We start from the raw sequence: 17,886 nt of genomic DNA on the forward strand, positions 1-17,886 counted from the left end.
GAAATATACATTATATAATGCATACATACAATGAGCTTTAAGTATAAACTTGGTCTTCCGCTTAATTATTTCAATATATTTTAAGAATAATACATTTTACATGTCTTTATATTCATAGTAAATTTTCGTTTAACCTTTCACGTCTTAAAAAATTAAACAATTTACTATACTTTAATAAATAGTTTAAGAAACAAGAAATGAGTACCTACTATATAATATAGATGTATGTAATATTATTTTAAAAGAAAAATTTGTAGACATTTTAACTAGTCGATACCCAGAGCCGCGCCGTAACAATTTGGCGCCGGGAGCAAAATTAAAAATATTTGTTCCCCTCCATAAACTAACCTAACTTTTTGACGCACTTTAAAATTTGAGCCCTGGGCACAGGCCCCTTGCACCTCCCTTCCACTACCGCACGACTCTGTTGATATCATCTTACTTTTTATTTTCGTAGTGTACTCATTACATATTTATTTGGCAAACATTAATGGGCTTTGTTCAGTAAATGAGGTAATCTAGCTGTCATATTTATTTGATGATAATATTTTACGCGATTACGACGTTACCTATATGTAAAACTTAAAATAAATTAAGTAGAATACAAAATACTAAAATAATGTTAAAAATTAAAAGCTAATATAATTATTTGATCGAGGAATCAGTACATAAGCACAATAATAATATGCAATTTAAGAATAAGTAGTTTTTTATAATTGTGTACTGTGTAGTAAATTACGACGTCATGTCATATATTGTTACCAATGTATTAAATACAAGTACAATTTATTAAATTGTATTTGTTATTAACACATACAAAACACTATAAAATCACATTCTCGTTTAGCCTTGGAAACATATTATGTAGGTACATCTTGTTTTACATTTAATATTAGGCATTACTTCTTTCTATTATTTAATATACTCTCATAAAGTCATAATATATATAATTATTGAAGGACCCCCTGTTATCACGTATTCGAGTATAATGTATTATATAATATATAATTATTAGACTGCGCGAATATATTTAAACGTATACCTGTATAATATTATATTATATACATATATTTTTTATTAGCTTTTAACAAGTAGTATTTTATATAAATATATAGCTTTATAATTGATTTTGTTTTATCGCGGTTATTTCCATATTCAGCTTTTTTAAATCAGTGAAACTTTTATCAGTACTCGGTATAAACTATATATATTATATACGTTTTATTTTTTAAACCAGAAGAGTTAATTCAGATAAAAAATATCTATAACGATAACTATCGCTATATAACGATGTATACATAGACATAATTATATTATACACATTATGCATTTCATTTTAAGTGTAAACAAATTTAATTTTCAAAAATTTTTATTTAAATAATTAATTACACAACATTTTCCCACATTATTTTATGTCGGCAACGAATTAAAAAAAAAAAAAAAAAAAAAATTAACAACCAGTGTATGGTAAAAAGGAATGTAGTAGGTAGTATAAAAAAATCACTGGAGATTGAACAGTGAGCCAGTGAACACGTCACTGTGACTAGACTAATAAATTGAATGCATTTTGTAATTCGTAACAGATGCGTACTTATTATATATAAATATATAATACTAATAAATTCTATAATTTTTATTTGTTGTTAATAATATTATGTTATATTTAATATTATTTTTTCCGCTCGAACAAAATATGCGTAAAAAATAAAAACAATTATATTTGTAATTAAACTATTATTCGTAATTTGTATTACTTACGTATAAACTAGAAATTAAACACAGTAAAACAAATATAAGTATTATAATATCAAAGAATATATTTTATATACTATGTGGTGTCTGTTGTATTAATTTGAATGGTTTTAGTTAATTTTATTTAAACAGAGATAAAACTTAAATCATTTAACACTATAAAAGCTACCGCTGAACAGAAAGACAATACTAGTATTTAACTTAATAAAAAAAAATGTGTATACATATTTATTTATTTTAACGATTCTACGTTTCCAGTATCTTTAAGTTATAACCAAAAAAGAAAGCTCATCAATTTATTCTAATATGAATAGTGGTCGGGCGTATAAAATAATAAAGGTTGAGAAACACTGGTTTAACAGTGAAATAAATAAATATTTAATCAAAAATATATTATATATAGTATAGTATGTTATTATTATTATAGGCTTATATTTTAACTACCTTCTTATTTATACAATAATAAAAAAATATTTTTTTATAGCCTCGTTAATTCATAATTTCTTTATAACGAGTATTGCTGTAGTATTATTTCTTAAACGAAATATTTTATTTTTTATCATGATTGAATATCATATAATTTTCTAATATTTTTAATACTTTTGTATTATTTCTAATAGGAGTAAAAGTTCAAGCCAGTCGTCGACGCCGCCTCCATCGTTCACGGAATGCCAGCAACGGCCCGACGGAGAACACGAGGAAGGGTCAGAAATGTTCGAAGAGCCTGTGGAGGAAATAGTAAGTACTCTGCCACATGCCCACATATATGTAAATTACGTTATCGCATGGCTGTTTTTACATTTTGCGTGTATAATGTAACATTAACCTAATTGGATTGATGGCTGTCTGTTATATAGCGAATACGCCTCCCAGTTATGTCATTGTACCCGAGGGAATAAAATGACATGTTATTAGTTAGTGCATATCATTTTCATGGGGCTTCGTAAATTTAGTCTGACCAGACTAGTGCTGCAATTCGCATTAAGTTCTGTATACGTATAAGACATTGTTGAGTATTCCTCGAGTCTTATAATAATTGTCGAAATGGTTATTGTCAGTGAATATAGTTAAATACAAATTCGCAATGGGGTTGTTTAAAAAACTCATGTGGCCAAGCACAAGTCAACCTTTTAATTCTGTTCCGCCCCCATCTGTGTGTTCATCTAGTCGAAAGCGAAGTAGAAGGGACTCTGTATCATCGTCTAGTAGAAGACATAGGCGCAAAAAGGTCAGTTTTGTTTTATTTGATATACATTACTGATGCGTAATTCTAAGCACCTAAATTATTTTTTCTTTTACACTTTTAAAGTTTTAACAAATGTTTTATATGACTGATGTTTATTTATTTTTCTAAAACACTATCATTAACTTTTTAAAACGATTTAATATTTTATGTTTTTTTTAATAAAATTTTATGAAATACCTACTATTGCGTTTAGTATTCTAAGCCAATAGTTGTTTTTTAATATTCTAGAAATGCTAACATGAATTACTCATTTAACAAATTAAAAGTTTCTCATTTTCACAATTGGTTAATTCTAAATACGAAAATGTGTATTAACATAACATTATCTATAAATTAAATACTCAAATCTGTCAAAGTTATTAAAAATAAGCTACGATAAACAAATTAAGTTTGCCATAGATGCTGCATCAACAATATATGAAATAATCATGTTATATCTTGAGGATTAACACATACAAATAAAATTAGTGATTTGGTTTCAAAACACTTAGAATATAATTAAATTAAAATATTATTTGTGTACTAAAATACACTAATATATTAATTTATATTTTATAAATGGTCAAAAATAATTTCAATTTAATAATGAATGTCTCCCAAATCTTAGCAAGCTCTCCTCAAACAATTTTTATGCAATTATAGCTATACAGGATGTCTCGTAGTATTTGCGACATCTCCTGAAATAATTGTGTTATCATAAAAATGTTTTTTTTTAAAAGACTTACAGGGACAAGGATTATACAAGTATTTTATATTTTAATGTAATGTGTTAGTAAAAAGGTTAAAAAACAATAATTTTTTATTTAATTATTTTCAAAAAGTCGAAAATATTTATTCTGTAGAGATTTTTTCTGAAAATGTTAAAAATTTTTTTTCGTTAATCTCATGATTTTTAATATTTCTCTAGTTTTGAGAAAAATTGTGAATTATTTAATACCATATAAACTTTTTATCTAGTATGTGGCCTGTGAGCTCGTGCCCGTATAATAATATAAACATTTTCTCAAAACTAAAAAAATTATTAAAAATTTAGATACTAATTAAAATAAAATGTTGAAACGTTAACATTTTCAGAAAAATAAACTTCAAAATTGCTATCTTTAATTTTTTTGAAAATAATTAAATTAAAATATGAAATACTTGTAGTTCCTGTCCCCGTGAGTTCTAAAAAAACATAATTGTTATATCTCCATTATTTCAAGGGATATCACGCAATAAGTAAATCCTCATGGAGCACCTGTATGTTTGTATATACTTGCTTAATACATTTTTCTTGGCTTTCTCCTAATAAATTAAACTATACTTTTAAAAAATATTGAAGAATTTTGATCATTTGCACAACTATTATTATTTAACAATACCTGCTATACCTATGCTATATAATTATTGAATAAACTTAATATTAGACAACTGATTTATTATTAGTTTAAATGAAATTGTATATTCTTTTTTATTTCTATTCTTATTCTTATTTTTATTCTTATTTTTTGTTGATTAATTAGATATATTGTTATATATATATTTTTTTATTTAATATATTATAAATATTTTAATTTTCATTATACTCAACAATGACTGTATTTCATAGAATATTTGTAATTGGAATTTATTCCGTTAATAAAGAATTATTATTGTATATAATAAATATTTATTGATCCAGAAATTTGAATAAAGATCACGACTTTTATATTGATATCCATTACTTTATTAGGATTTAGGATGTATATTGTAATTGTATACATACATAAAATATTAGTATAGTGGCGTAGTAACTCTACAAAGTTGTGTATAAAATATTATGTAAATAGTTCAACGTATACTGTATATTACACAAAATAAACTTTTATATTCGAATTTAAATTACGCCTGTTATAATATTAGTTTAAATTAAATCAACTTTTATAAAAAAGAGAAACAAAGATAATTATTATACTTAATTTCAATGTAACATTGACGGTGGATCTTAGATTTTTAAAGTTAATGCCTAAAATTGGAGTGGTATTAGGTATTAACTATTAAGGTAATAACTATAAAAAATATTTTATTTTTTGTTTCTTTTATACAACTAAAGTAAAAAAGGGTGTGCAAGTGGGTATCACTTTGCTGTATAGTAGAGATGGAGAGTAGGTCACCATAATGGATGTGTTAAATTTGAATACAATGACAGGTATCATTGTATACGAAAAACGATTCTGAACGAAGGTGATTTGTCAGTCTAGGATAATTTTTAGGATATGTTGTATTATTAGTTAGATTTAAATTGTACATATATCGTTATTTTAAAAAATTTAATTTTATAGGCTCATAAAATTTTTTTTACATTGACGCTAGAACTTTTTTTTCAGTTATTTAAAGAAAAAGTTATAGATAACCTTGTGTTGGGTTTTAAAGATTTTGGGAAAGCCAAATTTTTTTTTATCAGCATTTCAAGAAAAAATTTTAATAGTCTATAAATAGTTTAAAAAAATTCTAAATATTTTGAAAATCTAATCGTAAATAGATAACACTAATATAAACATTTTGTGAAAATTTCAAGCATTTACAATGATTTGTTTTTGAGTTACAGTAAAATCAAAAAATCGATTTTGTCGAAAAGTGGTTATGCGTAAAAATTCTCGTTTTTCCTGACGCTTTCGAAAATTACTGGATATTTACTTTTGACCTCCCCCCCAAGTACCAACTAGATGAATTTTCCTTTTCAAAGAGGGGCCTGAAGACAAAATCATAGCATTATTTACTACACCAAAACGTGATGACAGACACAAAAAAAAAAAAAAACATTGTTAAATTAATACATTCTTCACTCCGTTCAGAATCTAAAACACTTACACCCGCCCGATTGTTTTTCGTGTACGCAATACTATGTACACTAATGCAATGTATATCGTATGTTTCCAGGCGTTTATTTTAGTTGTATAAAAATAATTTATGATGAATACATAATACTATTTACCTCAGTAGCATGCAAAGTAGGGTCATGGCCCTATTTGAAAATGCCTGGCCCTACCGCTCGCTTAACCTTAGACATAATAATATACTCATTTTTAATTTTTTTGAGGCCTTACCTTATAACTGTTGGCTTCACATTGACCCTACCTAGCAAAAATCCTGGCACCGCCACTGATTCATTTCACTACTTATTTACGCCGAAGAATCAAAAATAATATTATATTGTATTATTATCAATCACAGTATAGTATTCTTATAATAACATATTGCATGAATTGAATCAGGAATAATTCTGAACCAAAAATAATTGGTCATATCAAATTATTCATCCTCATAACACATACACACACGCTTGATACTAGAAATTGTAGTGGATACTTATTTATTAAACTTACAAATAATTTTGAAATAATTATAATGGATAAACTTTTTAATAATACGTGGGTTAATTTATTTAGTTAATGATTATAGATTTGAAAATGTTTAAAATAAATGTATTGATTATTCCATAATGTTAAACAGTAGACTTGGTTGTTCACTGGTTGTTGTTAATTTTTTTTCAAAAATTCATTAAAACAATATAAACAATGTAATATGTTCTGTTGTCACTTATAAATATATATTTTTAATCTGTCGTTCAAACTAATTCCTTGGTGATTGTTAAAAATTTAAATGTATAGAATCATCAGACCAACATTTTTAACGTTAAAGTTGTTATTTATATTTTGTATATGTAAAAAGTGGCGATTAACCGGTTTATATATACTGCTATAAAAGTGGTTTAAAATGTATAATCCATTGCCAATGCTGCTAGCATTTACTTGCAATGTTTTTGTTGGTATTAAAATAGAATTTACGTAATTTTTATTTTTATTCTGCTTATAAAATAAATAAATTATTGTGCACAATGCACATTTATATTTTCGATAATAAATAACTCTAGTATTTTATGTTTAAGACTTTTATACTTTAATTCAACTTGTAGGTATAATAATTATAATAAAATTAATACTTGATGACTGTGACGACTTGTTCGTGTAATGAACAGGTGAAAAAAATAATGCATGTCTTAAATTCTTTAGGAATATAAATTGCAAAATAACATAATACTTATGCAATTTTTTTCGTCATAAACGTTTACGAATCTCGGTTCCCGGTGTACACTATAGTTACCACTCTGGTATCGTAAGGACATCGTATAATTTGATCCAGCATTTACGTTTCTTTTATCCAACACCCGTAAATAATGGCATAATCAAGTTGATTTTTCCAGTCGAAGAACTTTGTGTCTATAACGGGTGAAATCAATACTCATATCATGCAATATATACATTACAAACAAAAAAATTATAATGTTACATCGAATAATGTTGGCGTTCTGATATATATATATATAATATAAGCTTGAGGGTGGTAATTTGTTTATAGGTTTTTATACGTAGTACCTTACTCATAGTATATACTCGTAAACAACCTACGTTCATGAATTTCGTATTACATGACTGCTCGTATTTGCGGTAGCCAAGTTTGGTTTGTCCTACCATACCAAAATGGACTTCAAAACCAGTTAAAATATTTAGTAAAATTCAACGCCAGGTATAATTTATAACCATGATCACCTGGGGTCCACGTGTGACTCTTTTACCTTTAAAAAAACGATTTACCAACATCGTAACCTTACAATGACAGAGGAATATAAAACCAATGTCGTTCATCTGTCATGTGAATCAATATAAATACATAAATATATTTTAATATATAATCGAATTTATTAGAACTTAGAAGTCATCTGTATATTTAAAAATGTACGTTACGACATGTCATTTGTAGCTTTACGCTGATCCGGACTAAAACGTCTTACGCGTCTCGTTGCTGACTATTATGGCAGGGTATGCAACTTTCCTTGGTATAAATTGTGTCTGAATGCGCATTCGAAGAGTAATAGGTACATAATTATTACTTATATAAACCCTGTGGTCAGTTACATAATAACCGTTTCCATTGTTTCCAATTAAAGTCCAGCATCTCTCGTGAGTTAGTCTTTTGTTTCTTATTCTTATATCATACACTCTTGATTAGATAAAACTAAGTGGATAGTTCTGCCTACACACACTATTACTATTATCCCTATATTATATAGGTTGTAATCTCTTATAATTTTTCTAACCTTACCACTGTGGTCCATGAACGTGTATATACATTTTTTAGGTATATATTATAATACTCATCAAAGTACAAACGACTAGTTCGTTGTTTTTATACATAGCATCTTTATTGTATTTTTTTTTGTCTGTATGGTTTTCCGAAAGTTTTTCATTTATGGCTATGGGAGGGGAACAAACGAAGATGTTACGATGAGTATACTACCGCTATTCGGAAGAAAAATTATAGAAAAGAAGAAGAACAATAACAACGATAGCCAGAGGACCGAAGTCTGTATAATAACAATAATATTGTATAAAAAAACTGACGTAATACCCCGTCGATGGGTCGTGGCGGACGGGTGCTCACATTATTATTGTTATTATTTCGTGATCGTCGTTAATGTCTGCTCGGACCGAGCGCTTAATGGACCGTCGTAGTAGTAGGCAAGCAAGTGCACCGTGCAGGTACCTACAATAATATAACATCGTTGCCGTGCACGCGTCGTCATCGCGGTCGGGAAGTGGTGCCGCGGCACTGCATTCCTCGCTCCCCGGACAGCGTGGGGCGGAGCGAGCTACAGCGAAAGACCTTGAATGTTCACGCAGACAACCTTCACGGCGGAACCGGACCCTGTGGTACGCGCGTTGTCCGGCGAGAGCGCGCGCGCACCCGTCCAAATCCAGTAGTGGGGGGTATCGGCGGCGCGCAGTCACTGACTCCGGCCTCATCCCCCGCCCGACGGTCGGTACACGTCTTTCCCGTCGCGCCGCCGTCTTCCTTCCCCGTTGGAAATCTGACGATACGCACGTATACTTACCTGCCGCTTTTTTTTTTCGTCACTACCGCAATACTTCAAAATAATATATATAAAAATATATTTTTCCCGGAAAATTATCCACTGAAATTTCCAATTCCAGAACCATTTGGTCCGCTTCCGAAAATTTTAAAATAAAAATCCAATTTGCACGTTTTTAACCAAAATGTTGAAGGTTAAGACATTTTCTCCGAAATACCACACTAGCTCACAAACACACACACCATAAGCAAAACTCGAACTTCCGTTGCAATGTGCATATTTTGTTTCTTACTCGAATATTATAATATTTCGTACATAATAATTAATGGTCATTGTGCTGAAAGCGGATTTTGTACAATGCGATAATACAATTTAATTTATAATATCATTATTCATTATTGTGTGGTACGCGTTTACAAACGTGCGTGATACCGTCTTACGCACGCGCAGTACTGTCCGTACTAAACGCAGTCACCGCCGTCTTAACCTCCTCGTAAGTCGTAACCACTGTCGTGTGTGTGTGTATGCTCCCGCCGTGAACGTGTGCGTGTGTGCGCGTACCTGTTGCTGTGCGCGCCGCATTCCGTAACCGTTCAGCCACCGGATCGGACGTCGGCTGTTGCCGTCACCACCATCGTGTGTTTAGGAAATTCAAAAAAAAACCGACGAGTACGCCGCCGGCGTGTTTTTGCGTTTACGTTTCGTTGCTATCGTTTGTTCTTTTTTTTATATCTGATCACATCTCTGCCTTCTTCGGTGGTTACACCTCTATCTCTACGACGAGTGCGTCCGTCTAGTCGTTTGGTCGTGCGCCACCGTAACCGTCGTTTTCATACCTGTATCATATTTTTATACATAAAAACCGTTCCGTTTTTGTATCCAAAATTGAGCGTTTGTGTGCGTCCGGTGTATTCCTCGACCCCCGAGGATGCTATAACGGGTCGGAGACGTCTTGTAGCGTGGATATGGACCACAGGGAATACGGAGAACGCGTATCGCCGCCGTTGCCTCAGCAGCAGCAGCAGCAGCAGCAACAACAACAACAACAACAACAACTACAACTACAACAACAACAACAACCTCATCAGCAACAGCAACACCAGCAGCAGCAGCATCAACAACACCAGCAACAGCAACAACCGCTCCCGCCCCCCGCCAACCACACTGATCAGGTATATACCTCCCCATAGTTTTCTTCGCCGTAATAATTGTCTCCCTTACACGTGTTTCCGGGAAGTACAGTTATGTACATAGATGTATCTATATATGCAATGGCTGGGATGCATCAGTCCGGGCTAGTCTGTTTTAAAAAGTATGTGCAATGTCTTGAAGCTTTTAAGTCTATACCTACACACATTTTTGTTCGGCGTTTTATTTTGACTGTAGTGTAATCATTATTATAATGAATTTAGCTCATCAGCTCCTAAATTATAGAATATATATTTAAAAATTGATTATAGCTCAGAATTTCTGTGGTTCATAAAAGTGAACTTGATCTATATTATAAAACATGTTTTAAACTATTGTTGGATTTTATCGAAGTTTTCTTTTAAATATCTTTATAAACTATTATGATAGTTATTTGGATCGCTTACGTTATGTTTATTTACCAATATTTCGTATTGAATAATCAATATCAATGTTATAATTTATCATACTGTTTTTTTTATGTATGTCATCATAGGTTTTGAATTTTTGTATCTAAATTTATTAGTATTATTATCTAACTTTTAAAATTTTTTCATTAATCAATAATAATAATTAATTTATGTTTACGTATTAAGGTTTTACTTGTTACAATGAAATAATTATTGCATCGTTTCATAATATAACTGCTGTAAATTATTGTTACGTGCCACATTTTAATAGATATAATTGAGCGTAGGAGAACGGGATGACATACGTAACTGTGATTTACGTACATTTCCGAATTTACATTTCTTTCGTAATAGAACCCAAATTCCGAATGAAGTTATGTTGACGATAATATACTACTCATATTTATTATAATATTATATGTACAGGTGCTTTTGGATGTTATGTACAATAATACGACCTAATAGTTAAGGTGATATCTTAAATCCGACCGAATCCTAGTAACGCCCCGTCCGAGCACATTATAATAATAATATATACGTTTGGATAACACGTAACCTGGTGTTAGCCGTCCCGAGGCCCGAGGGTAGTAAATTAATTACACCCCGTCAAAAAAATATATACGAACAGGTTTATTCTATACATAAAGAAGACTTCATCGTATATCATTGTGTGTTGTTATATTATTCTTCATTCACCGTGGGGCACTTGAATCTGTGTGTATTAATGCTCTTGGACGAATTATACCTTTATATGTATGTATATATTGATCCTATCGTTTGGGGTCGCGTTATAACTTACCTATAATAAATGTTTTAAGGGTGAATGCACGTGATTTATATAATCGATCGTTTTCGAGGATAATGTACGCGATATTTCACGCATGGTAAGGACAAATTTCTTGGAATTCGTCCTAATCGTATGCGTAATGCACTCAGTATGCCTGCGTTGGTCGACGAATACACTATATCTAACCGATAGGTACACGATTTCTTTGGCACCAAATCAACGTCACGAATATTGTGTATAATATATCTAATATGTAATAATATAATGACGTTTACTCGCAATACACTTAACCACATTGGTAAATACTTACGATGTATAATCGAAATAGACGATATCGTCATTTTCAGTGAAAACTGTAAATATTTATACGCACAGCAGCGTACTTTTGAAAATCGTCAACATGGAAATATTATCTATTTTTGTAAAATAAGTACATAGACATGCGTTGAGGCATATAATGGCCTTCTAGTGTGCCCCCCTCGAAATTACTTGAAACAATATACTTGTGCAGTTGTGCTATATAGTAAACAATCCGTATATTTCATGAGCCTAAATTAATTTACGCCTGTGGCAGATAGCTTTGTTCCTTCTAGACTCTGGAGTATAATCCATATTATATTGTATAGTTTCCATTATTCGATTACGAATAGTTTTTAACTACCAATGTAAATTGCTATATTAGATAATTTGTGCATTGTTATTGTTGATTAAAATAAAATAATGAACAGTGATAAATGATATATTCAATAATATAGGTAACCGCGATGACAAATTATTGCGATTTGCAGATTAAAATCGTACAAATTTACCTCGTGATGCTTTCTAAATCACATATACATACCTACCTGCTATTCAGTACAATTTATGCGTTAGGTTTGTTAATTTTTTCGGTTAAGTAAGCTTCTGAATATAAATAAAACGAAGAAAATGTTCCGTATAGCTACAGATAGGTCGATCGGTTGGTGGTTGAGATTGTTCTTCTCTGACAAAAAAAGATTTGGTCTGTGTTTTTCTTTATTTTACCTGCGCTCAAGACCGCCTCACCTTTTCGTCGCGTCGCCATCGTCAATGTTATATTGTAATAATAGTGTGCTTGCCTTCGCCGTTATCGTGATTAGTGGTCCGTATAACAACAATAGTATACATCTATAGTAACAATTTAAACACAGTCGTTAGTCCTCTATGTGTGATCATTCAGATCTCACAGTTTTTTCGTCATCCATAATCTGTGATATATTATATTCGCTATTTGTGATTTAGGATATATTATGTATTATATTGTTATTTTAAACAGTATTCTACTATTATAAATATATCAAACCACTTGGCGATAGCCGTTATGTTTAGAATCTACTATGTATAACTATTTACGAATAGTATCGTAGACATGTTCACAAAATATGTCGTCCGTACATAATTATGTATATAAAATATACAATATGTATTCGACATTGTGGTCGTCCGGTGTTCAGTGAAAAGAAGCAACTAGTCGTCGAGTGACGACGGGGGATAATAGACCAGTTTTGTTTTTACGTGTGCACAACCTGTTGCAGAGCATGCGAACTATCCAATTCCACACCGCATTGGTCGACGAAGCAAGTTATAATATACAGGATACATACATTTGTTATTTTATAACCGATTTTTAAACAATGTTAATACTATATACTTTATAGTTTTATACCAGTTACTATTCTCCGCAAACAAACAGTGTTTATTCTTGACTGTTGTTCTTCTTTGGATTCACATTTCTATTTTTTTTTTTTAATTTACAACGAGTTGTTCTAATATATTTTTGTTGGAAAATTCGAAATGGCTATGCAATTTTATACTCGGTGGTGATTCATTAATATCGATCGTTTAGTCATACTCTGATAAGTTTCGGTTTTAGTCGTTGTTGGGCCGTTTGATTATATAATATTTGCATTTACTGTGTGTATAGAAAAGATCCTACACGCGAAGAATTGTTTGTAATAATTATATTTGAAGATGCCATGTATCAATAAGTTATTAATAAGTCCATATTCAATTGAATTAAATGTATAGAAAGCATACAATGTGCAATGTGCATACATGTGTTCAAAATTCAAAATATGCTTACTGCTGCTTCTTATGTGTATATTTAATGGTTTAAATAAAAACATTTTAAAAAAGATTACTTAAAAATCATGTAGTACCTAGGTGTAATATTTTAAAACATTTTACCATCGGTGTTACTGTTTCTTTTATATTCTGAGCGAATCAAGCTATTGGTTTTATTATATTTAAATATACATTTTTTACAGTAAAATAACTTAAAAAGCTTCCTACCGAATCTTTATGTAGATTAAAGTGAACATGAGAACATGAGTAGAAATTCTTAGTGTTATTGAGAATATTTTTTAAATCAGAAAAAATCTTTATGTATAAGTTTATTTAGATGCATTTATGCACAAAATCTCGTTAATTTTTATTCAACTAATCATCACCCCTACTCAAAACCCATATTCGAATACAATGGCTTATAACTTATTTGATAGTTTATGTATACATATAAAAATATTGTTTAATTTCAGTTGCATACAGCAGTATTTGTAACCAATAAACTGACCCTATAAATTCTTGTTTTTAGATAACAACGAACATGTTTTGTCTTTTAGAGAGTGCTGTAGTTGTAGTTAGTAAATATCTATAACACGATGTTTATTAGTTTTCTAGAGTACTGACTTACATACGATATTAAATAATGCTTAAATTATGTACGTCCCATTTAACATTTATATTGTATTTTAACGTGACGCAATGTCCAGTGGCTATTATTATGAGCCTAAAAGTGTTTAAAAAAACGTGTCTTATAGTCGATCTTATCTCGTTTATATATTTTTTTCATTGCCGAAGTAATTCATGAAACAAACGGTCCAATTTGTTTTTGTGTTTCACTTATCTTAAACACGTGTGGACGTGTGGTGATTTTTTCCAAAGATTGTGAGTACGCGCCGTGACAAATATAATATCGTGTACCGTCATCATGCGATCACGATTATACCTTCCGCTTTTTAAGTAGGTTAAACGTATTGCGGACACGATGGTATATTATTAATATGTATACCATCTATACCGTAATGGGACGACAATATAGTATGTAATGTATATTTTTCCATGAGATTTATTAGTCTTATTTGGTTAATAGGTCGAACGGAAGGAATGTATTATAATAGTCATCAGTTGTTTTGTATTTTTTGGTACGTTCTTATAATAATCACGAATGACTTAAGCAAAAAGTAAACTCGGCGAGTTGTCACAGGTCTAACAGTAATTTTTTTCATCAATTTAATGAGACTCATAATTTATATATATTTATACTCACAATATACCTATGTGACAATGTAGTATGTACACACAGCACTAATACTATGATGTTTTTTTTACGGTGGTTGCTTTGAAACTATGACCCATAATTTCCGATTGAATTTATTATTATGTACATTAATTAAATATTATGCTATTCAAAACGGTCCTGATTATAATAATTGTAATATTATTATACATAAAAATATAGTAATCATATTTTTTTTTCATTTTCATCTCATTTTTTTATAATGGAAATTTGTTTAGTGACGTTAGTATGTAGTATTTACTGAGAAAATAAGTCCACACTAAATGTGAATCCAGATACATTGACCAATTGATACATGAAACTGTTCTATAAGAAATAAATACTGAAACATATAGGCAACCATATTGAATAAAGTATTAAATAGCTCATAATATCGTTTAGCTCTACCGCAACAGAAATACAGAATAATATGATTATTTATTATTTTTAAAATATAGAGATGTTAATAATAGTATTAATTATATGTAAGTTTACTGTGTAAATATATAATCAATAATTATAGTAAATATACTATAATATGTAAGTCTGCACGCAGAATTTTTTCATGGAGGTGGTTATTAAAAAGAAAAAAAAATAGTATTATATTTTATTAAAGTGATTATTAATTATAGTTTTTCAATCATAAATTAAACTTCGGGAGTCTTGCAGAAGTAAACTTCTTTTGAATTCGATAAAACCAATAGCTGGTTTATAACCTAACCATTTGGATTTTAAATTGTTTGAATCCATAGTATCTGGCAATTATCAGAAATTAAAATGTAGTCCCCATATAACTTCCAAATCCATATGATTCTATAGTATACAAGGTTTAAAAATTATTTTTATCATTTAAACACGTATCCGACGTACTTTCACGTTGAAGCCTTTATATAAATGATATGTTTATAGTCCGTCACTCCACGGTCCATTCGTCCTCAACCTCGTACCCTTTCGTTAAAAAACTCATACTCTTATAGGTGTCTCGTGTCTAAATGCATCAAGGTACCTATATAACATGCTGCACAAATAATTTATATCATATATATATATATATATCTAATAATATTATATTGCCACTAGCTAATTTCAGCAAGCAATGTCGCTTTCATTTTGTCCTCGGGGCGCTTCGGTGACCCTGTTTTTCGTATTATAATATTATGTTGACTACACCCTATTATATGTATTGTAATGCATATAATATTTATATATGTGCAACATAGATCGATGTAATATTGTTTAACTGTGACTTTTACGTAATAGATTGGAATTTTTACATACTTATTCGTTTTATAGGTTTAATATGTATTTGACATAATAATAAATCAGTTTTTAATTCTGTATTTCTTGATTGCTTTCCCCATCTTACTACTGATAACAATTGATGATATTTTTACAGTTATCACGTGTCATTTGAATCTGCATTTTTAAAGATTCGGTGGGAATTCTGTACACACAATTCTCAATGTAATCCCCTCCGATTTTTAAATGTGAAGGCGTCAACGACTGCTGACCCCTGCAATTGCATATATTATGTATAATGTACATAACATAATAACTTTATATACACACCGTATTATTCACGATGCACGTATTATTATTATTTATGCCAAGCAATATAATTTACAAGTAAGCGTTCGCCGAAAAAATAGTAAGTTTTATAAGGAGGGGGGTGGTATTTTGCATTAACTCTATCAATTTTTACGATTAGGCAGGAAAATAAATTGTTGTATATGTGCACAAAAAAAAACCACATTCCTTGTGGTTATCTCATCTCGAGTGCTCGCGCGAGCTCCGCAGTATGTATATTATAATACTACTATATAATATATATTCTATATATGTATAAATACAGTAGGACTCCCTGTTTTGCCGGTCGGAAACCAGTTCCCAAGGACGCGCACGCTTACTACTTTCATTTAATTATTAAAAACGTACGTATCACACGCACGTACTTCATATATATATATATATATATATATTATACAGAGTTGTGTATAGTATACAATACACGTGTAGAAAGCACCGGCTGCAATAGTACTTAGCCACCTATATAATATAGGTGTTGGTCAGTTTGTCACTGATTTACCACTTACACCGCCACTGAAGCAGTATAATTGATTTATATATATATATATTGTATATTGTATTCTTCTGATGAAACACACATAGCGCTCCCCAGAGGACGATGATGAGATAGTGATGACGATAGTTATTACTTATTACGATGAACTCGATGAAGCATTAAAACCCGACAGCTCAAATCAATACACACGTGTATATATTTTTATAATTAAAATGACTGATTAGTATATAATATAATTTATATATATATTTATAGTAGCTTACTCTCTCCGGCTTTCTCTTGAAATCTAAATATGTTGGTCTATTCAATATATATAATATATATATAATATACCTACTTTTCATATTTCCCGGCTATTGGATTCATCAGTTTTCATAAAAAAAAAAAAAAAACCCACGACCGTATACAATTTTATTATTGTTATTTTTAAGGATTGAGGCTATAATATGACGCATACTATTATAGTATTATATGTTGAGTATATTCGGTACGTCAGTTCGACTACAATTTTACACAATACAGTTATTGTTTTCGCCCCGTCAACAATAAATGCATTTAATCATAATCTTATTATTTACTTAAATAATAATACATACGCGACACACACATGGTATATAATGCTATGCTTAAACAAAATTATTTCAAGACTGCGCCTATATCATTATATTTTATAATTATAATAATATCGAGTACACAATTAATATGTTCTTTAAGTGAAACGACCATAACCAAGTCATGTGTATTATACGCTTAAAAACAAAAACCTCATGTACGTATAAACACACGATGTTTACAAAGAACAATAATCAAGTTCATATTTTCATTCATAATATAATAATAATATACGTACATTAAAGCTCTACTACTTTTTGAACAAATCATATTTCTCTCACTGAAAATAATTGTTGAATTTTTTGTAATAAAATTTGATTATTAAAATGTAATTACAAAAAATAGAATAAGTGTATATATATGTTAAATATTTCTTATACTAATACTAGTGTAATTTAATTGTTGATTTTAACTCAAATTGTGAATTTTAGTTTAAAATATTTTCTATGTACAAAGATAACTTATGGGCCTTCACACGAGTATTCTCACTGAGGCCCAGTAATCAATTTGATTTCAAATAAAAAAAAATTAAAACAATTCAACGGTTTAATGGTACTAAAGTA

General features: G+C 29.9%; 1 protein-coding gene across 4 annotated transcripts in view; it reads left to right on the top strand.

The window, feature by feature from the left end:
- The window catches only part of LOC113550703 (tight junction protein ZO-2), a 39,446-nt gene that overhangs the window by 6,162 nt on the left and 15,398 nt on the right, over positions 1-17,886 (top strand). For 2 of the 4 annotated variants that reach the window (XM_026952707.1, XM_026952705.1), the window contains exon 2: positions 2,373-2,490. In XM_026952707.1, coding sequence (XP_026808508.1) covers positions 2,373-2,490 — 118 coding nt within the window. Of the gene's footprint in view, positions 1-2,372; positions 2,491-2,756; positions 2,981-9,454; positions 10,061-17,886 lie in introns of those variants that run through there. The other 2 variants (XM_026952708.1, XM_026952706.1) reach the window with 2 other exon arrangements.

This window comes from Rhopalosiphum maidis, chromosome 1 (assembly GCF_003676215.2).
Source record: "Rhopalosiphum maidis isolate BTI-1 chromosome 1, ASM367621v3, whole genome shotgun sequence".
Taxonomy (NCBI): domain Eukaryota; kingdom Metazoa; phylum Arthropoda; class Insecta; order Hemiptera; family Aphididae; genus Rhopalosiphum; species Rhopalosiphum maidis.